Source organism: Cercospora kikuchii (genome assembly GCF_019650295.1).
Source record: "Cercospora kikuchii DNA, contig_00004, whole genome shotgun sequence".
Taxonomy (NCBI): domain Eukaryota; kingdom Fungi; phylum Ascomycota; class Dothideomycetes; order Mycosphaerellales; family Mycosphaerellaceae; genus Cercospora; species Cercospora kikuchii.
The window spans coordinates 601,857-616,447 of record NW_025408585.1 but is presented as its reverse complement, the minus strand read 5'-3'; the positions used below and the strand labels follow the sequence as shown (position 1 = coordinate 616,447).

Genomic DNA, 14,591 nt, shown 5'->3' with positions numbered 1-14,591 from the left:
CTCACACGACCTTTTTTCAAAATCATCTTGCATTGCGTCGTCCGGCATCACCCTCCAAATCGGCGGCGAGCCGGTCAGCGTATTCGCAACGTTCCGTGAAAGCTTGCCAGTCACACATCCAGCAGGTGCAATCGTCCACTTTGTGTCCACGACCAAGAATCGCAAATCTGCTTGCTGTGCCTGCTATCACCCGACGAAGCCAGCATTTCGTCTGCTCTTCATCATTGCTCGGATGTTGTTCATCTGGGGTTTGCGCTGGCAGGGCGCGGGGATTGGCACCAACACCGAAGTTGATCTCATTGGCTGTAGCCTGGCGCAAAAAGGGTGCGATACTTTCGAGCGTCTTTTCGTCCAGTTGCATGGGCCGCGGAGGCGTTAACGCGTCCTGCGAATTGGTCTTGGACGTGGTGAGGAAGTCGTCCAACAGCAAAGACGGCGTGCGAGTGCCTGCTCCTTCTTCTAATCCCGCAGCAGATTCGATCTCATGCTGATCCCGACTCATGTATTCTGCTTGCTGAGCATTTGCGAGAAACGGATCTCGGTCGTAGCGAACGTCGTAGGCGTGGGATCGCATGCAGAGCAACAACGGAAAAGCGCTCAGCACAATGCGATGATGAGGAGACACATAATCCGATCTTCAAATACCGGCGAGGCGAGCGCGAGGAAATATGTAATTCCTGCAACTGCGGTATGAAGACCGCTCCGAAATTCCACGCCTACCTGGCCCCAGATGCGGTCCTTACAGCGCTCCGTCACATGGGTCAAGGAATATAGAGTGCCGGTCGAACGGCCGATCAATGCGGACTTCCCGCCGTTCGGTATACGACACGACACGCCACAAAAAGAGATATTGGAAATTCCACGCGGACCAGCCTTGCTCGAAATCGTCGTATCGCAGATCATCTTTCGGCTGGCAAGGCGTGGACGCATGTCAGATGGCATGCTGCTCAAGAATCGTTGTGGACGAATCGACATGGCGGAGTTTGATACGGGACAAGGTGCAGGCATACTGGGTAAGTCGGCTACTGCGAGGCTCCCTTGTAGGGCCACTACAGGAAACTTCGTTCACGCGATGTGCGATATCCTTCACTTCTTTACCCCGAACCCTGCGGCTCTACTCAACATGCCTCGCTTCGGCTGTGGGTTGGAATTCCATCCGTTACCGACTCCTGTTCCTATCCTATCCCGCATTCTCGAAAAAATTCCGCAGCCGCATCGCATGGACGTATGGGTTAGGCATGGTTCGAGAAGGATATCGTCGAGAGCCTTTGTTTCCTACATCCTAGACTGGTCATCCAACACATGTCAAATGAATCTTATTACAATAGACGAGAAAATAATCCTAGCTTCGAATCTTTTGGTTACCTCGAGGCGAGCACATCATCAGCAGAAAGGTCTAGACTTCGAAGTCTCAAGCTTCGTTGACAAGTTCGTGTTAGGGCGAAGGTACTCTGTACAATCGTATTCTCTCGCGTAGACTATCCTGACTGAGCAGCAGCAGCTGTAATGTCCCAATTCGTGCTATCAAGGAACCGAGCATGTAGGGCAGAATGACTACGCACAGCGAACCGGCCATGTAACCGCTCACGTAGTCCTTTCTTCCGAACAGAACAGCCCATCAACCCATCGGATAAGCATACCCATAACCCGACTTTGAGCCCGCCGGTACCGAGGGAGCCTGCTAGGCATTCTTACAACTTCCGATAGAAATCAGATCGAGATGTGTGCGGAACAACTGAGACATACAACGTGATCAATCATGAGACAAAAGAACTTTTTTGCTTTGCTTCCGAAGTTGCTAGCTCTATCAAATCTCGCTATGCTTTGCGAGAACATATCGCACTTCGTTCCACGTTCCACAGCCGCGTAGTTCCCAAAACCCATCGCATCGTAACCAAAGTGAGCCCGCGTAATAGCTTAACCAGCAGAATTAGGGCTCATTGGCTTCAGCGTACAGTCGTCAAACAAGTGGTGTGATGATCTGACCTGATGAGTGAAATGTGTCGTCCTGTTCAGGAGTTCGACCGGTCAAGCATCCTTCAATCCTCTCGTCCTATGCCTCATCTTTCTCCTGCCAGTACGTGCCCTTGTCAACGAACCCCAAGATCTCATTGAGAAGACCCAAGTCCTTCCTCGAACGGCGGAAAGGACCTGAGCTGCGCGCCCACATACCAAAGTCTCGCAGAGCCTTCATGATGTTGAGGTTGTTGCGCGGAAAGCCTAATGCGTGAAACAAGTACTCTTCGACTTTCTCCCTACCGGCAGCCTCGAACATGAGGGTCAGACGCTTCTCGGCTTCGGCGGACCAGTCGGAGGATGGAGCGGTCTTTGCCTTGTTGGAGTTCATGTGATCGGATGGGTCGGTGGGATCTTCGAGGGCGCAGTAGGCGTTCCACAGGACGGTGGAGCAGAGAGTGCGCACTTCGCCTTGCATGTCCTCGCCGAGTGGCTCATTCTTTGGCTCTGCTTGGATCACTGGAGGTCCTGCGAACGATGGAGCGCGCAATGTGCTTGAGCCTGGAGTGCCACCAAACCGCGAGCGTGACTCGTTCGATGGGAGCGCATCAGATGATGGGCGTGCGACGACTCCACTACCCACGCATAGCTTGCACAACTTCTCTTTCTTGCTCTGAACAGGCGCGCAAGCAATGTGTTGGTAGAAGTCGCAACCACGGCATTTGAAGCGGTTCGAGTCTGGTGCCACGTCGATGCAGCTGCACATGATCTTGGCCTGCTCGCTTTGGCGTCGCTCCTGGCTCGCCTCGCCATGCTGGGCTCTGTTGCGAGTACGTCGCTGAACAGGCTGCTCTCCCTCGTCTGCACTGTCGATTTCGATCGCTTGTCGCTGCTTACCTTTGCCTTTGTTGCGTGTCTTTGGTGCAGGCTCTGGCTCGTCATCATCGAAACCCCGGCTCCAGCCAGCGGATGGCGCAGACTTGCGAGGCGCACGCGAAGTCTGCTTGCTTGCCTTAATACCGAGATCTGAAAAATCCTCATCGCCGATATTGAACTCGTTCTGTTGTGGCAAAGTCGCTCGTCTTGCTCGCTTTGCTGGTGGTTCTCCGGGCGAGTCTTCGGCCCCGACCGCGGCAGAAGCCGCAGCCTTCTTGCGGGCCTTGCGCTCAGCGATTTTTCTCATCATCTCGTTTCGAGCTTCATCCTCTGCAGTCAATTCGGTCACAAGTGGCTTGAGAAGGGCAATTGACTTAGGCTTAGCCTTGCCCGATGCTGCCTTCTTGCGCGCGGCCTTCGCACTCCCCACGACGATAGTGTCCTCGAAGTCCGAGTGCTCATCGTGGTCCTCACCGGTGGCTGCTGACCCTACGCTCGCGCGTCTCTTACGGGCGCGCGGGCGTGCTGGAGCAAACATCGCCGCTGGGTCGTACACCTCGTCTGGATTGCCTTCGATAGCGGGAAGGCGAGGCGCATTGCCATAGACAGGTTGCTTCAGACCACGGCGAGCCTTGAGCCAACGAATAACACGGCGGCGGTTGACGACGAATTGTAGGAAGTTGTTTCGATTCTAACACAATTTGTTAGCAGCAATCACATTGTGCCAGTAAATAGAGGCTTACCTTGGAAACAAGACTCCCGAGGAAGTTGCGCGCGAAAGCGAGACCCGCCTCATTGTCTGCGTTCTCCGGATCACGAATGAAGCGTAATGCCTCGAGTCCTGCCTGTGCCAATCTCTTCTTCTGCCAGCGTTCAATCTCTTCTTTGTGGGTCATCACATTGACATAGCACACGTTGCAGACTGGACGCCCAACGTCGCCGTTCCCGAAGAGCATGCAAGGCTTGTGCTGCCAGGCATAGCACTCCTGACACCAGTAGTAGTCGCCATAATCGGTCGAGCCACGACATGGGCCATCGCATCTGAATGTCGAGGTGAGGTTCCGAACCTTTTGCAGCTGCTGCTGTGTGGTGTTTGGCCCAAGTGTGGTAGCTGACAACTTTTCGGGGAGTGTTTGCATATCGTCCGTGTCTCCAGTGGACTGTGCTGCGCGGTCGAGGATCATGTTCGCCATTGCTGTGCTTGCTTCAGACACCTGCGCCAGTAGTGGTTTGCAGGGAACGTGGATCCAGGTGAAAGTGTTCCCAGTCTGGATCTTCGCGATGTCTGCTGTATTACGTGGAACTCCGGGTGGGCATGCACACATGATCGCATCGTCGCGGAGCGTCAGGTCGGTGCCGCTCAAGTGGGCCACGCTTGGAGAAGGGAATGTCCACTCGAGGTTCTCCATGTCCATGCCGCCTGGTGAGGACACGACAGGGGTATCGGTGTTGTGATGGGAGCTGTGGGCATCGGCGTTGTCTTCGAAGCTATGGGCGCCGGCGTCATCTTCGAAACTGTCGCCTGCTCCAGGAGAGCCGGGCGCTCTGTCGCCCCCATCCATCTCTCCGTATCTGCCTCGAGGTGGTCCAGAAACCAAGGTGCCGATCAGTGCTGACGAAATGGTAGGCGATGTCGAGTCAATTCCTGTCTGTGTGAAAAGAAGTCAGAAAGATGAACAAGAACAAGACGCGCAGCTTCTTTTGAAGTGCCTGCGCCAGTCGGCCAAAGCTCACCTGCGCGCCAGAAGTGAGGAACCGCAGCGTGTAGTGCGCGCCGCACTCCGATGGGGTGTTGAAAGAAGTTGATGATTGTGACTCGGGTGCGGTGCAGTTGTTGTCAGAGCACAGAAAACCGGCCGGCCCATGTATATCCGCTGGGCACGGACCCCGAGTGAATGGGAGATTTTCACATGACGACTGCAGCAGCGGGAGACGCCGTGTTCATTCACCACGCAGCCACCTCAGGCAATCTTACGTCCCACGTTACCAACACCTCGTCCTACGATAGAGATGAGAGCTTCGCCCTCTTCGTCGCTCTCCTTGATGCCCCAGCCTGTCATGCCAAAGGCTTGCAGATCCCGAGCCAACTGGACCACCTGTTCTGTTCCGAGCACTTCTTTCCCAATTGCTAGTCTTCCCACATCTTCGCTGCCCATAGCCATCATTGTCAATACTGTGGGCGCCGCAATGTGTGACACAAATCCTCCCTGTGCAACGGTTTCCAGCAGCTGGTATGCACATCTCTTGCCCAAATCCTCTGGAACCTCACCTCCACTAGGATCGCTCGCGACATCTGCCGAGTATAATGCTCCTGTGTTTGACTCTGCCACCAAGCTCAGCCCAAAGCCTAGACCTATCTTCTTCTTCGCATTTGCGTTGTTTCGCTCGGGCGCAGGTATGAGCGGTGCGGAGCTCACGTCTGAATGTATCCTCGTATCTGGCACGAACTCGTTCAGCACGCCTCGCGCCGCATGAATTATACGCGCGTTGTTTGCTCCTGCTACTCCAGTCGCGTATGCCACGCCTTGTATCCGTCTTATCCTTCCAGCGTCAAGCAAATGTATCGTCTTTGGCAATCTGACCTGATGTCCGAAAACAAGTTGTACCTCTCCTCCACCACCTCTTCCACCTGGCCCAGGATTTGATCTCCGCAACACACGCACTTCCAAATCTCGCTCAATACCAAAGCTCTTGAAAATAGGCAGAATCGCTGTCCTAACCGTGTCCACTGACACATCTCCACTCGGCGTAGCAGAAGTAATCACCCCAGGTCCCGTCAAAAGCACATTCATCTTCGCCTTCGAAAACGGCGCAAGCAGACACAGCGGAATAAGAAAAAAGCTCGCGCCTCTTGAGCATTCTGCAGGCAGCTCATGCCGTATCACACCGCCTGCTGCCCCATGTCCAGCGGCGCTACCCGTGATCAGACCTGGCGCGTATGCCACCGTTGTGCCCGTCTGCGAAAAGACAATCTCGGAGCCGTTCGTGATCGCATCGAGGAGTCGCAGGAAGGAAACTTCGTGGGGCGCGAGCCCTGGTGCATTGTGGTTGGATTCTCGGATTTGAGAAATTCGTACAGGTCGTCCTGTTAAGGTGGCTAGTACGAGACGACTGATGAGGTGCTTGGAGCCTGTGAACTTCAGCGGCTTCGGGCCCGGAGTGGCGGCCATATTCGCGATGGAAGGGGTTGAAGAGAGCGGAAGTGTTGAACGAGTGTTCACGCGTTATCTCGATATCAGGTCTCTGTGCATGGCAATACCCTAAGTTTGACTTGTGTGGGCATGGTCGTGGTGAAGAAGCCGAGTGGAAATTTATTCCGAAGAATATGCATCGGTGTAAGCTTAAAGCTTTTTCTCCCTTGCAAGCCCAGCAACTCGGAACTCTTGACCGAGGACGACATGTCAAGCCTCACAAGAAGTCGGCTTGTACACCAGATTGTGGCTGTGGAAGTCATTCCGAATGCCACTTTCAAGTCACAGTTTTCGGCCTGGTGATCTCGAGTTGGCTCAAGTTGCATCACAGAAATGGAGAATGTACGTATCAGACTCATGAGTTCATGCCATTACGTTGCTCATCGCAAGCTATAGGCTAGTTCGTAAAGCCTAGCTACTATCCGCAGCAGCGTGGGTATCATTTGATCTCGATCCCAGACCCGAATCACAAACAGCAGCCCTGCTGAAGAAGTACTCTGCGGCTGGTCAAACACGCATGCCCATCCTAGAAACCCATGCTCCGAGACCCGCATCTGCATCGTTCTGAAACCACCGCTCCAACTTTTGAAAGAAGTGTGTGAAGAGAACAGAGGAAGGTCGTGTGAAGGGCCGCACTACTAGTATCCGCCTTGCTGCTGACCGCCGTAGCCACCACCGTTCTGCTGCTGGTAGCCGCCCTCTGTGGAAGGTCAGCGAATGTCGCGAAGCCAGAAGTCAGTCTCGTCGACCACATACCTTGGCCGCCGCCGTAGCCTCCGCCCTGCTGGTAGCCACCACCGCCGCCGCCGCGCCAGTTGCCGCCGCCGCCGCCCTGTTGGTAGCCTTTGCCGCGATTAGTGATGACAAGGTAGTGCCGATCACGGAATCAGACTTACCACCACCGCCGCCATAGCCCTGGTTGTAACCTCCGCCGTAGCCGCCCTGCTGCTGGCCGTAACCGCCGCCGCCGTAGCCGCCGCGACCTCCGCCGCCGCCATAGCCGCCTCCTACATGTGGTCAGCAATCTAAAAGTGCTCGCTTGGGAGTAAGAGACGTACCACGGCCACCGCCGAAGCCACCTCCACCTCCGCTGCCACGGTCACTAGCCTTGTCAACGCGGATGGTGCGGCCGTCGAATCTGTGACATTTGTTCAGTGGACTGATCAATAGCTTGCCATGCGTCTCACTCACTCGACATTGTTCATGGCGGCGATAGCGGCATCAGCACCAGCTTCCTCGGAGAATCGAACGAAACCGAAGCCACGACTGCGACCAGTGTCGCGATCCTTGACGACGACCTGGCTTTGACGTCAGCTAGATGCGCACATGTAGGTCTTGGTATTGCACTCACGGCCTCGTCAACTTGACCGAATTCTTCGAACTTGGTGCGCAAAGTTTGGTCGTCGGTGTGCCATGCAAGGCCCCTGTCATTCAGTGTTAATTGGCGTGGAAGTGCGAATCGCTGTTGCCGTTTGTCTTACCCGATGAATAGTTTCGACATGTTGAGTTACTGGAGGTAAGGACCGAATGATCTCGCCCTGTAGCACCGCGCACACGTTCTCGCTCGTCTCGGCCGTTCCAAAGGGAAGAAAATTGGGATCGCGGGAAGTGGTGTTGTGGTGGAAGCAGAAGACGTTGAGGCTGATGAGGAACAAGAGTGTCACTGCCTGGTCATGTGCCCCGGTAGCAGAATCGCACGTGGCTGTGAGAGCTATGTGAGGGCAAGGCAAGGCAAGCTCGCGCTCAATAATGCGATTGTGTGATGTGCTCGGTGGGTGGCGGCGGGAAGCAAACGCTGCTCTCACTGTGCAACGGGGGACAGAGCGAGGTAGACCCCTCCAAGCAGGTCGATCGAATGCCAGCAGCTGAAAACGTCCGCCCCTCACTGCGCAGCGGGAGACTACTGCGCAACGGGTGCGTCGAGGTGGAAGATTGAATGGACGGCACCCTAGCTCTTCCGGCTGCCCAAACGCTCTTATCCTGTCATTCTATGGTACTTGGGCTAGCGTGAAAGTGTCATCATGGATGTACCATTGAGCTCTCTTCCTTGGTTTTGGTTCGATTGGAATGCGCGCAGGACTGTGTGGCTCGCCCGCAAATTGAGCGTGCACAAGCGCGCGCCGCCAAGCATTCCCGCAGGTCGTGTCCATCGTCGCCGCGCGCTCGGAGAGCACATGCCGCACGCGATGGAGCAGGGCCCGAAGGCTGTGGCCGTGTCGATGTAACCCGAAGCTGTTTTTCCCAGCCTGGCCACCCAAGCGGTCGGCTCGCCTTCGGGCGCCGGTTCAGCCAGGTTGCGCAAGCTGCGAAGCTCCAACCTTGGACGAACTCTCGCCCGCCTGCGATGAATAAGCGCAGCCTGCTCCCCAACGAGAGAGCTGCATCGCCGTCGCCCGGGGCGCTGGTGGATGCACGTGACGGAAGGAATATGCAGGAAATCTGGCAGGGCACTGCTCCCTGATTGCACCACGTACGCCAGACGGGGATGGCTGGCAAGGCACGAGGCGATTGGGCAGCAAGGCGACAACTCTGCTCCGGCATCAGCTCGCAGCGCAGTACCGCTCTGGAGCCTGGAGGAGCGCGGGCAGCCGTCTTGTCTGCGGCAACAATGTGTGCTGTGTGCTGAAAGAGCTGCCGACGATCTCCTGCGCGCTACGTGCAGCCATGTGTAGCTTGACGCAGAACATCACTTCTCCACCCGCCGTCCTCATACCGCCCGCGGTGTGAACAGGCGCCTTCCAAGCGAACATCTGCGCTCGCCCTGTAGCTGCATTCTCCGTCGCCATGTATCCCTTCGCGACTTCCCCCACGTCGTCAGAGTTGCAGTTTCCGATAGGCCTTCCCACGCGCTTCGGATGGCAGTCGGCAGGTGCCCTGGGTGTCGCTGCACCTGTTGCATGGGCTGCATCGAGCCGACCAGGCAGGTGGGCTCCACTCCGCCCTTCCGCTCGAACTGCACTTGAGACATGTCAGAGGACTGAGTTCTAGGCCGATCCATCGCAGCAAGCGACACCACCACTACACACCGTGCTCCACTCTCCTGCAAGCATTGGGGGATGAGCAGCTCAAGTGCCATTGTCGGTGAACCTCCGATGACTGTGTGACACGGCGAGGGAAGCCGCTGAGCGACTGCGCATTGACTACCGGAGTCGGGCTTCACTTCAATCCTGGTCATTTCCCTTGCCGATGGATATCAGGGACTGGCTGCAGCACGTAGCCGACAGGGAGCCGCCGGAAGAGCAAGAGACGTTGGGCATTCCTGACTATCTTCAACCGACGACAAAACATGCTCGCTCTCATTTGGTCAAGAGGAGGCGATTATCGAACGATGCGAAGCATGAGGCTGCACATCGAAATGGCTACTCCAAACGGAGGCATCTAGTCGCGCATTCCTCCAGTCCCGATCGCGTGCAGCGCGCTCCTGAATCCGATGCTTCTGCGAGCGAGGAGTCCTCACAAGACAGCGAGCATCTTGAAGTCACTCGCGCAAAGGTCACAGCCGACTCTTTCGAGAGGCGCGCGCGACACAAAACCAGGCCAGATCGCTATGAAGCCAAGCCGAAAGCGAAAAGGGATCGCAGAAGTCGCGAGGAGACGAAAGGGAAATCGAAATCAAAGCATCGGAAGAGTCGCCGAACTGGAGATGGAGCTCGCACTGCAGAGCTCGTGCAGAGCTTCCAGCTCAAGAATGGAGCAAAGAACAATCGCTTGACCGTGAGCCTGCTGTAGGTACCACGGCCGTACTAGGCTAACATGCAGACAGCTCTGGCCCGGAGCTCGTGTTGGCATCTTCAATCATGGCAAAGCTTCGGTACCTGTTGCTGCAAGTGGTCCAGGCCGTAAGTCATGCACCGCAACTGACAGTGTTGCAATACTGACGTTGGCACAGTGCCGGACTTGGTATTCAACGAAATGAGGTTTCTCTCAAGGCCAAAGGATGCCGAGACCCAGGATGCTGTCAATGAAGCTCAAAGTAAGCGGAAGAAAAGTCGCAAGGAGCTTCGCGATGAGGAGATCTCTACGTACTTTCGCAAAGTGACTGGAGAACGACAACCTGGTCAGGGCGATCACGATCAGTCCCGCGGGAGAGAAGCACCCGTTCAGGCTACCATAGAAGCCGTGTCACGACAGCCAGAGCAAATTCAGCTCCATGGTGTGCTGGAACCCTCAAATGAGCGATTGGAGCACACGGATCCCGCTAAGGACAGCGCCCATATTCCGCAGGAAGGGCAGCAGACAAGAGACACGAGCAACAGCTGCTACACGTGGTCAGACTCTGTCCCAAAGGCACAACCAGCATCGTTGCGATTCAATCAGAGTCGCCCGTCTCGAACTTTGAAAGACCCACAAAGTGTCAGGCATGAGCATAATGAGGACGAGGCGCATGAGGTCAGAAACCCTGCTAATCAAAAGACTGGATCTGTAACTCGCAGGTCTCCGAGCATCCGAGGGCGCGATCCATCGCCTTCTGAGCTGAATGGACGGCGGTACCGTCCACCTTACCTCGAAAGTGCACTCGGATCGATCACATCGGCGCCGCTTCCGCAGCAGAGGACAGCAGAGTCGCCCTTTGTGTCACTCATTGAAACACCCCGAAGGACAAAAGCTCACCACACATCTGACATTCTCAACCTCCGAATGATACCACTGGCATCAACACGGTCTCTGTCACTTCCGCGTGGGAGAGAGGAGATTGCTGACAAGGAGAACGTTGATCCAACCCACTCAACACCGACAAGCAAACTGCTACGGGAGGCATTATATGCAGTAGCGCAGCCTCAGCGGTATCCTCATTCAGGCGCAGCGCAACACAGCTCAAGCGTGAAAATGTGTGAAATTATTGCAAATCAGTCACCTGCAAGAGCAACGTCGCAAGCCAGAACGTTGGACAGCTCAGGCCATGTCAACAGGCATGAAATACCGGTCCGAGCGACCTCACCGACAGCTCAGATTTTTTGCCGTGGCTTCACTCGCGTGAGTGCGAGCAATCCTTCACAGATCGCGCAGCATTTGCTTGCCGCTCCTGCTCGACCAAATCCTCGGTTCGCTCCAACACAATTTTCGCCAGCCGTACCGTTTGCGGACAGATATACAGAACAGATCGCTGAGCATACTGGACTTGACAATACCACTCATGTGACATACCAGCCTGGGGTGTCGATGTTCGACGAATATATTGGAAGCACAAGGACAGAAGATTTCGTCTACGACCGCGCTCCGACTCCAGTTCACGACCTGTACGACCCAGGTCACCAGAGTAATTGGCAGAGTTCACTGCAGTCAGGTAGTGAGCACGATGGTACATTGGAATACGTGTATGATCCTGCTGCACCAATCGAGCCGGCAGCGGAAGAGATATTTCCTGAACAGACATTCACGCACATCGGGATCGACGGTTCAAATTTTGCTAATGAGAGACCCATGCTTGAAAATGCGGTGGAGGACGAAGGCATTGACCATATGCGAGGCTTCTGGAGGCCAAACATCTTGTATTGATTGTGATTGTTTGTAATTTATTTGAGATAACCACTGCCGGTTGTACTGCGCTACATATTCCACTCTACTGCCGGAAAGCAAAACGAAAACGCGAAGCGAGACTCTGTGCTCCTCTCCACCTGTGAAAGTGGAGTTGCGCTTCGACCTTCGTATCTCCGACTTGAGCAGCATAGCTGAGACGCTCTGTATCGACAAGCGAGGCAGTTGCAGATCGAGGTCGCAAGAGAGCGATATCAAAGAGAGCGTATCATGATTGTGGCACTATGGGGTAGATTGATAATGCTCGTCTGACAACCCGCATTCTCTATTGCCCTCCTCCTTTTCGTGCAGATGTTTCCAGTCAATAACGAATCATATGGCATGGCGATGGCGTGCGCCGTTATGCAAAGGACGAGCTCGTTCTGTACGCCCTGGACGACTTTTCTTGTTTTGTGTCAATGCCTGTAGCAAATCTCGCGAATCGATCCATGGACTCTGGACTTCGATTCCATCTCCCGAAATCTCATCTGAAGCATCACCGACCATGGGGGCGCTAAAAAAGCCGTCTATTACGGTTTCCTCTTTCATGTGTTTGATGAAGAGTTGAGCGACCTGCATCGGTTGTGATACGAGTCTCTGGTAGGAATATATGTTGAACAATATCTCTTGTAATGTTTAATCTTTCAACCACGAGCGCAGATGAGTTTGAGAGGACGTAAAGCCATTAACACCTCTCCAGATCATGTGTACGTGAAGACGTACACCAGGCCCATGTTGTGCTCGTGCGTCGCGCAATACGTCGCGCAGGTCTTCGGCGAGTTTTCGTTCTGCGTTCTGGGAAATGGAATTTGTTGACAGGCTGACCGGGTTCGTGCCCGTTTGGTTCGTCCGATGAGCCGTAATAACGACAGATCGAAATGTGGCTGGACTCCCAGCTCTCATAAAGTATCTCCCACCAAGGACGAGATCTTCCAAGCGCCGCGACGGCTGTGCGGCGTCTGTGTATCGTTCGTTGGTGGTACGTCTAACAACAAGGACTTGATTGACGATTGGAGGAGTCGTAGACAAGGCTAGATTGACTTGCTGTCGGATGGCGTCGTCGTCGTTGTAATGGCAAACAGGAGCAGCTGTCGATCGTATCTCATGAGCCGTGTCAAGGACACTATGGAGTGTGTCTTCTCTCAATCTGGTCAACTTCTTCCAGCCCTGCAAAACGCTGAGAGCCTTCGACCAGAACAATCCGTGGTCCATTAATGGCTGCAAGATCGCAGTCCGCGCGAGATGGAAGTTGGCCTGTCCGTAAGTATTGTCCTGGTCAATAAGATCTGCGAGCCTCACGCCTGCGGGCCATTTTTCCTTTGGAAACCTGATTTTGCTCAGGGTTTCCCGCTGCGTTCGGGGCAGAGATAGATAAGAAACGCGTTTGTCTGGTCTTGAATGAATGGTGACATGTCATTCATGTCACGCTCGATGATTTTCGGTGACCAGAGGCTGCTATCCAAAGCTTTCCTGCTGGGTTTGCGCTTCAATCTGGCGCCATTGCGGTGGTGTGTGGGTACCTTGCCTCCTGTGCTGGCAAGCTTTTTATTTTGCTTGGCCAGACCTTCGTCTGCGTCGTCGTGAGACGCAATCGGATCGAGATTTTGCTGATCTGATCTCTTTGGACCCCATGCGGTTGGTGTTGGCAATTGGGTGGGTACAGCTTCTAGCTCGCATCGCAGAAAATTGTTCCTGCAGCCAGAGCATGATAATATATCTGACGATCCTGGCAATGTCCCTGGCGACAATGCGTATCGTGAGGGCAGCACGAAGCAAGTTGAACGGTCGACGATTGTTCGTTCCAAGGTTGTGGGTAGGATAATTCCCGGGCCTCTCCGGAACTATCTGAACGGAAGAGAAAGCATACCATGCTTTGTCGACAATTGTGCGGGTGTCTGTAGCGAGTCCAAAAACTCGGCGTGCAGTGCGCGGTGTATGTTGCCGGCTGTACTGTCTGGACTGAGTAACTCCTTCGGGCAGCCGATAATGTTACAACACGACTTCTTCTCCGGAATGGGCTGGTTGAAAGTTGGAAACTTCGCATTTTGTGGATGTGCATGACAGCCCTGAGCCAAAACTCTTGCAACGTCCTCTGCCTCAGATTTTAACACTGTCTCAACGTAGAGATGTGGGTGATGATGTCGATGCTGAATTGTCTTCTGGAGGAGGCAGCGAATGGCCATCGTTACTCTTGAGGAGAGACCTGGTCCCATATAATGCACCAGATCACTGGGCATGCCGTGGCGAAGATACACCATAACCGGATCGGTGTCTTTGGATAGCTGCAGAGCAGATGCCGCATACCCCAGGCTCGTTGGGATTCGCCAGTATGCAGTACCATTGTTGGTGTATGTGTAACATGTGTGTCGATAGGGGTAGACCTCGGCGACAATCCTTGGAAATTCACCACGAGCAGCGTCGTCGTATAGACCAAAGTAGTCGTTCTTCACCAGACGCTCCAACACCTCGTTTGCGGCAGCTCCAGCTGAGCTTTGGAAGTCGTCCTCAATGTCTACAACGTGGCGCCTGATAGTAGGCTCATCTTTGGGGTGCTCCAGCACGGCCTGTTTGGCGCCAGGACGAGGGAGACAAAATTTGAGCTGAGATGTGACTGCTTTTCGCAGTACTTCCACCACTGGTGGCTAGATACCGACCTGCGTTTCCATGTCTGTGGTATATTGTTCCAATAACGCGGTGGCAGCGTGAAGATTAAAGCCGCCCTTGGGAAGTAGCCTGACGATATGATCGCACAACCAAAAAGACGGGATTGTAATGGCGTGTGGTAAATTCGTCTTGTCTTCCATTGCATGACTACGCGCGAGTCGACCAAGAAACGCTTGTTGTTCAGATAGTGACATTGGCCGATGTTCTGGTGTTCGAGATGTGTCGTTCTGGGTGGGGTCTCCGAAATGGACGGATTGTATCGGGCGTGAGGGAGCTGGTTGGCGTCGCAAAATTCTCGTGTCAATTATGCCTCGAATGAATCGAAACACGGCCTCATGTTCCGATTGCATCGATACTGTTCTGTCGCCGTTCTGCTGGACGGTCGTCGGC

The 14,591-nt window shown here is 54.5% G+C and overlaps 6 protein-coding genes across 6 annotated transcripts; 1 reads left to right on the top strand and 5 right to left on the bottom strand.

Moving 5' to 3' along the window:
- Window positions 1-22: 22 nt before the first annotated feature.
- CKM354_000646500 (uncharacterized protein) lies at window positions 23-574 on the bottom strand (the record flags this gene model as incomplete). Its single annotated transcript, XM_044801785.1, has 1 exon — window positions 23-574. One exon carries the CDS (start codon window positions 572-574, stop codon window positions 23-25), a length of 552 nt encoding a protein of 183 aa, XP_044657720.1.
- Window positions 575-2,053: 1,479 nt separating this feature from the next.
- CKM354_000646400 (uncharacterized protein) lies at window positions 2,054-4,394 on the bottom strand (the record flags this gene model as incomplete). Its single annotated transcript, XM_044801784.1, has 2 exons — window positions 2,054-3,523; window positions 3,576-4,394. 2 exons carry the CDS (start codon window positions 4,392-4,394, stop codon window positions 2,054-2,056), a joined length of 2,289 nt encoding a protein of 762 aa, XP_044657719.1.
- Window positions 4,395-4,793: 399 nt separating this feature from the next.
- Window positions 4,794-6,002, bottom strand: CKM354_000646300 (rRNA-processing endoribonuclease; the record flags this gene model as incomplete). Its single annotated transcript, XM_044801783.1, has 1 exon — window positions 4,794-6,002. The coding sequence occupies one exon, from the start codon at window positions 6,000-6,002 to the stop codon at window positions 4,794-4,796; it is 1,209 nt and encodes a 402-aa protein (XP_044657718.1).
- A 659-nt stretch (window positions 6,003-6,661) lies between these two features.
- CKM354_000646200 (uncharacterized protein) lies at window positions 6,662-7,524 on the bottom strand (the record flags this gene model as incomplete). Its single annotated transcript, XM_044801782.1, has 7 exons — window positions 6,662-6,723; window positions 6,780-6,866; window positions 6,920-7,030; window positions 7,082-7,161; window positions 7,215-7,321; window positions 7,375-7,447; window positions 7,505-7,524. The coding sequence occupies 7 exons, from the start codon at window positions 7,522-7,524 to the stop codon at window positions 6,662-6,664; spliced, it is 540 nt and encodes a 179-aa protein (XP_044657717.1).
- A 1,685-nt stretch (window positions 7,525-9,209) lies between these two features.
- Window positions 9,210-11,519, top strand: CKM354_000646100 (uncharacterized protein; the record flags this gene model as incomplete). Its single annotated transcript, XM_044801781.1, has 3 exons — window positions 9,210-9,737; window positions 9,787-9,862; window positions 9,913-11,519. The coding sequence occupies 3 exons, from the start codon at window positions 9,210-9,212 to the stop codon at window positions 11,517-11,519; spliced, it is 2,211 nt and encodes a 736-aa protein (XP_044657716.1).
- Window positions 11,520-12,173: 654 nt separating this feature from the next.
- Window positions 12,174-14,395, bottom strand: CKM354_000646000 (uncharacterized protein; the record flags this gene model as incomplete). Its single annotated transcript, XM_044801780.1, has 4 exons — window positions 12,174-12,864; window positions 12,918-13,203; window positions 13,405-14,137; window positions 14,192-14,395. 4 exons carry the CDS (start codon window positions 14,393-14,395, stop codon window positions 12,174-12,176), a joined length of 1,914 nt encoding a protein of 637 aa, XP_044657715.1.
- Between the last annotated feature and the right edge of the window lie 196 nt (window positions 14,396-14,591).